Consider the following 12,571-nt stretch of genomic DNA (forward strand, 5'->3'; position numbering starts at 1 on the left):
TTTGGACATTTTCCGTTTTTTGATGGATTTAGTGTTTTTCAGGATAAAGTCTTTGCTATCCTGGTGCCACTGAGCGACAGCCGGAAAGGACCGTCACGATAAACGTGAACAGCCAGGCCGCGTTAAAGGCACTGGCATCGGTTCATATGAGGTCGAACTGGTTTAAAGATGCAGGGAGCTTCTTCAAATCTCATCGGCAGATGGCGGCGAACCTGGTAGCCAACGATCTGGCCGGGAATGGATTGTTATACATATATATGGGAGGTATATCTCAATCTGAACCGATTTTTACCAAAATCAATAGAGTACGTCCTTGGGCCAAAAATGTGATATGAGCAAAATTTTGTGATGATTGGACAACAAATACGACCTGCACTTAGATTACATGAATACATGGACTCACAGACGGACAAACGAACATGGCTAAATCGAATCAGAAGGTGATTCTGAGTCGATCGGTGTACTTATCAATGGATCTAGCTCTTCCCCTTCTTAGCGTTGCAAACAAATGCACAAACTTATAATACCCTGTACCACAGTGGTGGTGTAGAGTATAAATAGAACTAGGGCGCTAACCATACGGAATAGGAAAAAGCTTATTTTAGAATTTGCCACAAAAATTTTGATTCAAATTTGAATGAGGCCTCCAGTAACCTTATTTCAAAAGATTAAACCGTTTATGGTCGTTGTTTGAGATTTCGTCTTTCAACACATGACAAAATTTTGGCCAAGACGAAAAAAATTTGAGGCTTCTGAGCCCCTTAAAGTCAATACGAAGGAAATATTTTTATTCAAATCTGAATGACTTAGAGTACCAATATTTTGAGATGTTACCCGCCTATGATGGTGGCGATAAAAATAAATTAGAATTAATTAGCAACGAAATCCAAGGAATTTTTGTCACTCCTGAAGCATGTCTTAGTCAGCTTTAAGTGTCTGTCAATATGCCACCTGAATGCAGATATAATAGAAAATATTCAAAACAATTTACATGGATTTCAATAAATAAAAAATCTTTTTAAGCATTCAATGTCCACTTATGTTATCTACTATAAAAAGAGGGTTTAGTTTAAATAAAATAGAGTTTATGGTTTTATCATAAACCTAATTCCATCACAGACAGACAACAGGGGTTAGTATTAAGATTGTCAAACACAACACTTACCAGATAACACAGCACCTCGTCGTTTTTTCGTACAGCAATATCCGCAACAGCTAAAGATAATGAACATGAAGAGGAAACCAATAAAAATATCCCAGAAATCCATTGTTTCCAATTCGTAGTCCTCAAGATCGTCGTAATAGCCCACTACAAATGACAAAAAAATAAATATCTGTTTACATTATTGCTCAAGCATGTATACCGCCCATCTAACCATTCATCGCACGTCTGAAACTTACGTTTTGTTTAGTTGAACTGCTTTCCGAAGCAATGCACAATAATACATGTGATTGATAACAAATAACAACGTTTTAGATTGTTCTATTGGAAATAATTCCCTATGTATGTAATGACCAACAACTTGTTGCACTATTTCTTCACGCAAAGCAATCGATTTTATTTATTTTTGAACACTATTTAAAAGTATTTATTTGTTAATTAGACTAGTAATAACTATAACTATTTCCCGTGGTCTTGAAATTTGTGCATCAGTTTGTGCAAAACAAAAAAACTTAACATCAATCTTCCCACACCGAGTAGTTATCTGTCATTGATGTCATGCGAAACAGCTGTTTTCAATAAACATACAGGGGTAGCTACAATAAAATGCGCTCCACTTACCGTATGACAAAGATTCCTAAAATAAATGCGTTATAGTCTACTTGCTATTGCTGCATGGCACAATAAAGAGGTAACGTCATTAGCACAATAACAAAATTATACTCCCAACGAAACTACCTTGAGTGGCAAATACTGTGAATTGATATGTCAAAGTGAATTTAGAAATAAACCTAGTTTTACAACTTATCTTCTTCAAATGTGTTTTATATATGTATGTTCATCCTTATACCACTGTTTTGTTGTTATAGCAGTTTGTTGTGTTCTATCTTTCGTCTGCTTGATTCCGTTGAGTGTTAAGTCCCAGAAATTCTGCGCCTAAGATAGGGTGCGTCCACAGGAATATAGGTTACAATCGGGACATATATCTTGCACATCGGCATCAATCCTTGTTCTGTAGTTGAGGCGGCTGCATCTGCCGGAACGTAATTGAGCCAGAACTACTCTGGTTTCCCGAGGGAGGTATATTTCAGGTGCAATGGGAGACGGTCGTTTTCCAAGGACTACATTCACCCGGTAGCCATTTACCGCATCTGCTATAAGGGCCAATATATGTTCATGGTTTCCCCAAAATCAAGATTCAGTGAATAGTGTAAAGCCAAGCGATCAGCCGACATACGATTTTTGTAATTGCTGGTAGTACTTGGCATTAAGTATGTCAACTTGTTCTCTTGTTATATTCATTTTTTGTTTACGTTTCCTCCTATTTCATCACATTCTCAACCGGCAGATTTAACATCATTAATGATGTTAATGGGGGTTATCCACTGTATGTTTTCGCAAATGACCTAAAACCCCGTTAAAACTGCCGATTAAATCCGGATTTAATTTTATAAAGGGAAAAGAGATGATCGAGCCATTAAATGCGGATTTAAAGATCGGTATAAATGGGAAGGTGAACTTCTATTAGTGAATGCTGCACCAATGTCATGCTTATAGTTGTTTTTTTTTTTTTTGGAATATAATTGATGATGGCTCTCTTTTTTCGAAATCAAGTCCTTTAGCGCAATATTATTGGTATTTGTATCGCTTCGTCCGCATTACAAGTTCTTTTTCAAAACATCATATATAGTTCCAAATGCATTGCTGCTTGCATTTCTACCTCGTCATTACGTTACGTTGCTACGTTGTGTCTATTTGTCTCAGTAACTCAACGTTTTGACAGCTTTTGTACTAACTGTCATGTTCTCATGACTAAAGGTGAGTGATTTTGTTTTCGTAGTGTTTTGAAACGCAATTGGTTTGTTTTATTTTATTGGATTTGAGTTTGTTTGAAAGGAAACAGAAATATAATAACAATAATACTATGTCGAGAAAGCAAGGCAGAAAACAAAAACAAAAACGCAGAAGCATCATTAAACGTCAAAAGATGTTTCACTTGAAATCATCGCAACTGTCTCCTGGAGCTTCTCCAAACAAGTTAAGATATCGACTAGCAAAGATTCAGCAACAAATTGGCAAAGAAAATAAATGGAAAGTAATTGAAATTTCCAATAACAATGCGGAGGTAAGTTAATTCTTGAAGTATTTGCCTTAATATTTTTTGGCGGTCTTTATGGCTTGTTATTGGTGGGACACTATTGCCCTACCAATAAGCTGCACAAGCTACTCTTTAACATAAGTTGCTGGTACATAATATGGAACATAAATGGGAAGAATATATATGCTGGTTCAAACTAATGAACATAAGTTTGTAAACTTTTTGGGACTCACAAACAATTGTTAATTGCCTTCTACTATAACCCATCTAGAGTTATTAACATAAAATTTTTTATTTTGTTTGCAACTGCTCGAAATATTAAACAGACAGTCAACGATTTATGCTATAAAATTGGACTATAGACTGATATAGCTTCCAGGTGAAACGATCCTCCATTTTAATTGTTAAACAATACCTTCGTAGCCCTGGTAGATAATGTATAAAATTCGTCTCAGCTAACTTTATTTACCTTAATTTACTTACCTCAGCTATCTGTGCGAAGATGGAGTCATAAAAACATGTCTTGTTAGCTCTTGGAAAATTTCCACCAGACTAAAGACTAAAAATTATGAGAACCAGGTAGCCAGAGATGAGTTCTCGTTGGTGAGAGCTTCATCTATTTATTCACTTTATACTTATATAGTAGTCCGGAATTGCGAGGCAGTGACACAAAATATGCTTGTCACCGCAGTGTCCAGAAGGAGGTCAAAGACCTGACAGAAAATGACTAGTCAGGGCCCCTATGCAAAATTGCCCATGAACATTCCATTAAGGAACAGGGGCAAACTTGTCACACATCAATGGGTGCTTTCCAATTGAAGTTTAGGCTCAATGATAAGGGGCCTCCTTTTTAAAGCCGAGTCCGAACGAAGTGCCGCAGTGCGCGACACCTCTTTAGGGAGAAGTTTTTTAAAATGCAAACCGACTTACAAATGTCTCCTAGCCAGGCTTTAAGAGGGGATAACCGCCTCTGACAATTTTTTATGATGTTCTCGCCAGGATTGTTTAGGGCCCTTAAAAACAGCCCGGAATCATGCTTCCTTCCGATGCCAGATCCTTCGTATATCCGGAAGATTCTGGAAATGCGGGTTACCCCTAGCTTAAACAAGAAAGTATTCCTGTAGTAGCGACATTTCCTATCGCCAGCCCACCATAGAGCAGAAGAATGACCAAAGATTGAGGAACGTCAGATTCCCGTCTAAGGGCGAGTGTGGCATTCAGCGCTTCTTTCAGGGCACTCATTGCTCCAAAGATCAGCGCTGTCGTTGTTTCCTGTACCTTTTCGATTATCCTGTGCTGGACACACATGCCCAGAGCCTAATGCCACACAAGACATTCATATGCGAGAATGTAGTTGTTGTTGTTGCAGGAGCCACATATTTCCATTTGGAGTTAGCGATCCTCGTCAAGCTCCTCTAGGTGAGCGAGCCTGTTCCGGTCCGCGGCGGGAACTTGTTGGGCATTGGTTATTTAAAAGCCCCATTCATAAGCATTCAGTAATTTCCAAACTGTGCGGTCCTCATAATTATCCCGTGCCAGGATCTATGAAAGTTGTCCAAATCATAATGTCTAAATCAATCATCGCCGTAAATATAGAGAGTTCAGTCTCGGAACTGAGCCACCATTGAGTTGCGATAGAGCGCATAAAGTCCTCTAGATTCTTTCCTCAGTTTCTCATGAAGAATCTAGACCAGTGAGCACCAGCCTGTGGATAGAGTGACTGCTCTATCCCAACCAGCTTACGTATCCTGGTTGTTGTCGTTGTAGCAATGTTTTGTACATTGAGGCGGCAGCCCTTGTCGGTGAAGTACTTTATCGAGGTCTGCGACTAAGATGGGATGCGTCCAGGGGGATCCGGGTCTGAGTCGAGTGGATTTGGCTGGGCAGTTAATCAGGTGACGTGTGTCGTACGGTCCCAAGGTTACAATCGGGACTCGCATCTTGAACGTTGGAATCAATCCTTGCTCTTTAGGAGCTGAGAGGGCTGCATCTGCCAGATAGTAATTGAGCCGGAACTGCTCTGATTTGCCGAAAGGCGCCAACTTCTTCGGGTGCAATGGATGCGATCGTTCTCTAAGGACCGCATTCACCCGGTTGATATTCACCGCAACCGATACCGTGTCTGCATGAATGTTGTTTGGATCTGCTTGATATGCCGCTTGATCTAGAGGTTCTCTCTTATATCGTTGAAACTCCCGCTCTAGATCATGTATATCCACCTTAAATTTTGTAGGCAGTGAATACCTTTCCACAAGAGCATGATTTAGATGGTCCCTGCGATAACAGCCCAGAAAACTGTTTGGACAGCATGTAGTTATGGCTTCGCAAGGGTAGGATCTTTGTCTCCTAATGGAGGTGGTCCATGTGAGAACTGAGAAGACAGCTCGTCGCAGTTCGAAAAGCGGCATACTGATAGATCTGAGTATTATACCACTGCGTGTCACATAGCTGAAGAAAGCACATTGGCGCTGCATAACTAACCACAGAGTGGCCAATTGCTTGGTACGCGGTCAACAAGTTTTTTTTTTTTTGTCAGCACCCCATGTTCTGCCGGCAAGTGACTTGAGGATCTTATTCTTTTTTTTGACTTGGACTGCGGAGTCGACCTAAGTCCAGTTTTTGAGGCCGGAGTCGGACTATTGAGCCGGAGTCGGAGTTTGATTCGGAGTTGAACATGCTTGCCCCGGCTCCGAACCACTCTCCGACTCCAAATTAGACTTCGCAGCCCTGCTTCTGACCTAATTGCGAATAGTAGTGGCATGTGGGGCGAATGTGCAAGAGCTTTCAAATGTGGCAACGAGTATTTTGGGACATTTGATGGTCGGAATCGTTTCTCCATCGACTTTTACATTCAGCTCATTATTCACCCCACGTACACCACGTACCCCACGTGGCAGATATCTTCAAATCTCTTGCAGCGAAATAAGCGGCAACTTCGTAGAGGTAGATGTTTAACCTATCGTAGATCTTAACAATGAATGGGGGGCCTGATGCCGTTAAATCGCCCACATATGATACGATTTTTGTGCCCTTTGAAGAGGGTGGAATGGAGGATAGGAAGAAGTTAAACAGTGCCGGATATATCACCCAACCTGCTTTACTCTACGGTGTTTCGATTTCTTATCCCTAAATTCCGCAAATGACTGGCGACCACATAGATAATTCGTGACCCAGCGTTTCAGGCCTTGTTTGAGGGAGGTGTTGTTAAATAGTTTGGCATGACTGTGTCACAAGGACCGTTCTATCACGTTTCCTGGTGAAAAGTTTCAGCTAAGTCTTGCTAAGTTTTTTTGTCAGACAGTTGCTGCAAAAGTCACTAAGCAAGATTCGTAATAGTAAAGGGAAAGCGGTCTCCAGTCACATTTTTATACCCACTATCGAATGATGGGGGGTATATTCATTTTGTCATTCCATTTGCAACACGTCAAAGTATCCATTTCCAACTCTTGAAAGAATATATAAGTTCTTGGCCGTCGTTATAATTTAAGATGATCTAGCCATGTCCGTCCGTCCGACTCCCGACATCCTTGTTCAATACGACTAGGATCGGTCCAGATTTGGATATAGCTGCCATATAGACCGATCTCTCGATTTAAGGTCTTGGGCCAATCAAAGGCGCATTTATTGTCCGATTTCGTTGAAATTCGGGACAGTGAGTTGTGTAAGGACTCTCGGTGTCCTTGTTTAATTTGGCCCAGATCGATTCAAATTTGTATATAGCCGATTAATTTAAGGTCTTTGGCTCATTAAAGACTCTTTTGTTGTCCGATTTCGCTGAAATATGGGGTAGCGAGTTGTGTTAGGAATTTTTACATCCCAGTTCAATACGGCCTAGATCAGTGCAGATTTGGATTCTCATCGTCCATGTCCAATTTGGGCCAGATCGATTCAGATTTGAATATAGCTAATTTAAGGTCTTTGCCCGAGATCGATTCAGATTTGGATATAGTAGCCATATAGACCGATCTCTCGATTTAGGGTCTTGTGCCCATCAAAGGTGCATTTATTGTCCGATTTCGTTGAAATTCGGGACAGTGAGTTGTGTTAGGACTATCGGTGTCCTTGTTTAATTTGGCCCAGATCGATTCAAATTTGTATATAGCCGATTAATTTAAGGTCTTTGGCTCATTGTCTTTGCTCATAGGGAGTTGTTTCAGGAATTTTTTACATCCCTGTTTAATACGGCCTAGATCAGTCCAAATTTGGATTCTCGTCGTCCTTGTTCAATTTGGGGCAGATCGATTCAGATTTGAATATAGCCGATTTTTTTAAGGTATTTCGCTCATCAAAGTCTCACTTATTGTCCGATTTCGCTGAAATTTGGGATAGCGAGTTGTGTTAGGACTTTCGACATCCCTGATCAATACGGCCCAGATCAGTTCAGATTTGGATATAGCTGACACATATAAGGAACTCCCGACTAAAGGTTTTCGGTCCATAAAAGGTGAATTTACTAACCGATTTTGCTTAAATTAAAAACAATGATTTACGTTAGGCCTCATAACAATCGTACGGAGTATGGTCAAGATCGCTCTTTATTTGGTCTTGGGCTCATAACAGGCGCATTTACTGTGCGATTTCGTTGAAATTTGGGACTGTGAGTTGTGTTAGGCGCCTCGACATCCCAATTGTATACGGCCAAGACCGGTATAGATTTGTATGTAGCTGCCATATTCATATGTATGTATACCGATTTAGGTTTTAGGTCCATAAAATGTGAAATTATTAACGAATTTCGCTGAAATTTAGCACAATGAGTAGTGTTAGGTCCCTCGAGATTCGTACCGAGTATGGTTATTGTGACCATAAAATCACGTTTTTTACTCGATTTCGCCGAAATCGAGTGGGCTGTGTTAGGTGCGATATAGACCGATTTCCCGATATGAGGTCTTGCAACTATGTAAGGCGTATTTATTGTCCGATTTCGCTGAAAATTGGCGCAGTGAGATTCAGATTCGTGTTCTACTCCCATATATTGGGTTGCCCAAAAAGTAATTGCGGATTTTTTAAAATAACGTAAATGCATTTTTAATAAAACTTAGAATGAATTTTAATCAAATATACCTTTTTTACACTTTTTTTCTAAAGCAAGCTAAAAGTAACAGCTGATAACTGACAGAAGAAAGAATGCAATTACAGAGTCACAAGCTGTGAAAAAATTTGTCAACGCCAACTATATGAAAAATCAGCAATTACTTTTTGGGCAACCCAATACCTTCCATTTGAGCCCCATATTTCCATAGTTGACAAACATGACCGGTTTGGGGGAAGGGCGGCCAGTGACTCAGTGGCTTGGCCTCGAAAATATTTATTAGATTTGTGTTATACTCTTAAATATCTCTTATTTGAGCCCCATATTGCAATGGTCAGCAAATACTTCCTATTTGGGTGGGGAAGCCCCATAGATATTTTTTCCCGAATATTGATATCAGATTCGTGCTTTACTTCCAAAGAACTTTCATTTTTGCCCCATATTGCTATAGTCGTAAATTTGTCCTCTTTGGGGAGGGGCGTCACCCCAAACACTTGGTCCCACATTTAGACATCAGATTCGTATTCTACATTTAAATATCTCCTATTTAAGTCCCATAGGGGTGTTTTGGGCAAGGAAACTTGGTTCCACATTTGGAAACCAGATTCGTATTCTACTCGCAAATACCTTTCATTTGAGTCCCAGCATGCCATAGTCGGTAAATATGTCCGATTTAGGGGTGTTTTGGAGGTTGAGGTGGTCCCCCAAACACTTGGTCCTACAATTGGATATCAGACACGTTTTCTAATCTTAAATAACTTTCATTTGAGTCCCATATTATCGTGATTGGTCTATATATATTTGGTATGTTTTGGGGGTGGGGCGGCCCCTCTAGGCACCCCATTCAAAATTGGGATACGAAATTTTTGATTTTAAGTTACTATAAGAGAGCACACAAAATTTCGCTCAAATCGCACCACCCATCTCCAAGATCTTGAATTTCTGATAATTAGGGTAGGGGGGAGGGTCCGTCCCACTTTCAGATATCAAAAAATGTAGTAGCCTATTTTCAACACGGGGTCATTGTGCGCCATCTGTGAAAATTTCAAGAAAATCAGTTCATCCGTTTTTTGGTCTATAAAGAGTTGGCAAAATGTCGATAGCACTATCGGTACTATCGATATTTAATTTTTTGACTGAATATCGATTGATATTTTTCCGATGGATACTATCGCAATAGTTAAATTTTTTGCAAAATTAAACAAAAATAAGCAATCCCATAAGATATTGGGTTGCCCAAAAAGTAATTGCGGATTTTTCATATAGTCGGCGTTGACAAATTTTTCACAGCTTGTGACTCTGTAATTGCATTCTTTCTTCTGTCAGTTATCAGCTGTTACTTTTAGCATGCTTTAGAAAAAAAGTGTAAAAAAAGTATATTTGATTAAAGTTCATTCTAAGTTTTATTAAAAATGCATTTATTTTCTTTTAAAAAATCCGCAATTACTTTTTGGGGAACCCAATATATTGCGCCTATAGAGGGCGTAATTTTCATCGGATTACAAATTTTGCCCATGAACATTCCATTAAGGAACTGGGGCAAACTTCTCACAAATCAATGAGTGATGGCCGATTCAATTGTAAGCTCAATGATAAGGGACCTCCTTTTTATAGCCGAGTCCGAACGGCGTGCCACAGAGCGACACCTCTTTGGGGGAAGTTTTTACATGGCAAAGTACGTCACAAATGACGTCAGCATAACTACCGCTGGCAATTTTTCTGATGTTCCTGCCAGGATACGAACCCAGGCGTTCAGCGTCATAGGCGGACATGCTAATCTCTGCGCTACGGTGGCCTCCGATTCTTCCGATTAGGCTAACATTTTATACAATGATTTCTCTCATGGCTTCCAACTGACTTTATTAGTCTTGGTTTTATTTGGACTATATAAATCGATTTCCTGAATTTTGCTTCCCATTTTCGCTTGAATTATATCGATGCTATCGATATTTATTATTAAAACTATTGAAATTATAGAATGTTGCGATTATCGATAGTTTGCCAGCTCTAGTCTATAAGGAACACACAAACAAACACAAATTGATTTTTATATATGAAAAGATAACAGTTATCGAAATGCAAAAATCGTTTTTTAATTTCGATAACTCTTTACGCTTCACTTCACTGTCATGTGCTTATGTCTCTGGGGTTGTCTTTCTCTAATGGCAACTCTTGTCTTAAGCCCTGTTAGCTTTTACATTGACATAAGCTTTCCACCCCTACATGGATAATAACAAACCACCCTTTTTCTACCATTCATAACAACACTCAGCAGCAAATCATTTAAGGAAAATTTTTTGACTCATACACTTTGTTAAAAACAACAAAAACTCCTAGACTAACCTTAAAAGGAAAACATATTTTGACAAAATTTTTTTTTAAATTCTTTTATTTTGAGAAAAACAGTGAAAGTATTTCTTTCTCACGTGTTTCCTAAGTAACTTTCCTAAGTAGTATAACAGGATACCTCTAAAATCATCACCTAAATAAAAAAAAAATCAAATCATGGCCACTTGTGACTTATATGATGTCTGGTCCAAGGCTTGTAATAACTATGACTTGCCTGAGGCTAGCATACGTTCCTGGTATGAACGCATTAAGACCAAGTTAAGCGATGAAGACAGCAAACGGGTCTATCACAATTGGTCATTCATGATGGCCCACAAGAGGCCCGAATTGGAGAGGGCCAAGCCCCACATAGTTTTGGCCGCATTCTTTCAGTACTATGAGTTTGATTTGCAGAAAAATTGTGTAGCCGAGAATTGTGAAATATTTAGGGAATTTTGTCGTGATGCAATGGTAGAAGATGTAAGTACAAATATGTAGTTGTTGTTGTTGTGGTGTTGCATATGCTTAATTACAACATGTTTTGTGGTGGGGCATCATATTGATTGATTGCAGGATGATGTGAAACAAATCGTATGCCATTTATTGGGCGAGAAGAGTACAGAGCCTATACCCTCAGATATTGAAGATGACCAGGCAAAACTACAGGATTTAGATTTGTTGATTTTGGCGTAAGTTAATCAACCACAGTTGCCTCACCACATTTTGTATTCATGTCTCAGCTATATTTAGATCTCCCACGGATGTTTATAAAAACTATGCTGAATTGTCACGCCAGGAATGGTTAAATGCTGGCAAAACTAACTATGAGGAACTGAGACGTAAAGTGAGTAGTGAGAGTACTTTTCGTTGTCGTTGCCATTAATGAGGTTTTGTATTTTTGTTCATAGACCTTAACTGCCTTATTGGCCTTGGATATTTACCAGACTTCCGACTTCAATGCCAAATATGCCAAATCGGCTCGTTCGAATATCGAGCAAGAACTAAAAGATTTGGAATAATTTGTAGTTAGGATGTTGTTGGTTTTTTTTTGTTTTCGTATAGGAAATGTGTTTTTCTTAGATAGTTTTGTACTTTAATTTGTTGCCATAGTTTTCTTTCTTTCTATTGTATGTGCTTTATTTTTGGTATAACTGAGACATGTTGTGTTTAGGTTTGACATTTAAAAGCCGCTTCCCACACAGAGGGCAATCTTTTGGCATTTGTTGGTGTTTAATGGATTTTGACTTTTTCAAAGTTTAATTGTGTTGGTAGTAGGCGGATAGACAACACTATTATTTAATATCGTAATTTTTGCAGGTTCATTTTATATCCCAAACTATCCATGTAGGAATAGAAGACAACAAGAGACTCTGTCCAAAAACCAACCATGTGTGTAGCTTTGAAACACTTAAACACCCAAACCAATTTCAGCTTCTCCTAAGGGTAGGTTAGGTTGAAGGACACGAGAGTGTCCTTCACGTCTAGACCTAAGTTGGGGTGCGTCCACAGGGATCTGGGTCTGGCTGGGCAGTTAAACAAGTGACGTGTATCGTGCAGTCCATGGTTACAATCGGGATATACATCTTGCATGTCGGCATCAATGCTTGCTCTGTAAAAGTTGAGGCGGCTGCATCTGCCGGAACGTAATTGAGTCAGAATTACTCTGGTTTCCCGGGGGAGGTCAATTTCTTCAGCTGCAATGGGAGGCGGTCATTCTCCAAGGTCTACATTCGCCCGGTAGCCATTTACCGCATCTGATACCGTGTCTGCATGAATGTTGTCTAGACCTGCTTGATATGCCGCTTGATCTAGAGGTTCTCTCTTGTAGCGCTGAACCTCACGCTCTAGATCATGTAGATCTTCCTTAAGGCTTCTGGGCGATGGATATCTATCCACAAGATGATGATTTGGATGGTCTCTGCGATAACAGCCCAAAAGGTATTGTTTAGAC

The 12,571-nt window shown here is 39.6% G+C and overlaps 3 protein-coding genes across 5 annotated transcripts in view; 2 read left to right on the forward strand and 1 right to left on the reverse strand.

Annotated features, from left to right (window-relative positions):
• LOC106091768 (protein shisa-5) overlaps window positions 1-1,715 on the reverse strand; it is a 92,602-nt gene extending 90,887 nt beyond the window's left edge. The window contains exons 1-2 of one of the 3 annotated variants that reach the window (XM_013258423.2): window positions 1,402-1,715; window positions 1,166-1,309 (exon numbers count right to left, since the gene is read on the reverse strand). In XM_013258423.2, the coding sequence (XP_013113877.1) occupies window positions 1,166-1,268 (103 nt within the window). In that variant the 5' untranslated portion in view covers window positions 1,269-1,309; window positions 1,402-1,715. The other 2 variants (XM_013258424.2, XM_013258414.2) reach the window with 2 other exon arrangements.
• Window positions 1,716-2,994: 1,279 nt separating this feature from the next.
• The window catches only part of LOC106091761 (uncharacterized), a 36,991-nt gene continuing 27,414 nt past the window's right edge, over window positions 2,995-12,571 (forward strand). The window contains exon 1 of the mRNA XM_013258404.2: window positions 2,995-3,287. Within this exon, the coding sequence (XP_013113858.2) occupies window positions 3,087-3,287 (201 nt within the window). The 5' untranslated portion in view covers window positions 2,995-3,086. The remainder of the gene's footprint in view (window positions 3,288-12,571) is intronic.
• On the forward strand, window positions 10,579-11,705 carry LOC106091765 (uncharacterized). The gene is made up of 4 exons (XM_013258407.2): window positions 10,579-11,100; window positions 11,194-11,309; window positions 11,371-11,464; window positions 11,529-11,705. The coding sequence occupies exons 1-4, from the start codon at window positions 10,798-10,800 to the stop codon at window positions 11,637-11,639; spliced, it is 624 nt and encodes a 207-aa protein (XP_013113861.2). The 5' UTR covers window positions 10,579-10,797; the 3' UTR covers window positions 11,640-11,705.

The sequence above is a fragment of the Stomoxys calcitrans genome, chromosome 5 (genome assembly GCF_963082655.1).
Source record: "Stomoxys calcitrans chromosome 5, idStoCalc2.1, whole genome shotgun sequence".
In the NCBI taxonomy this organism is placed as follows: Eukaryota; Metazoa; Arthropoda; class Insecta; order Diptera; family Muscidae; genus Stomoxys; species Stomoxys calcitrans.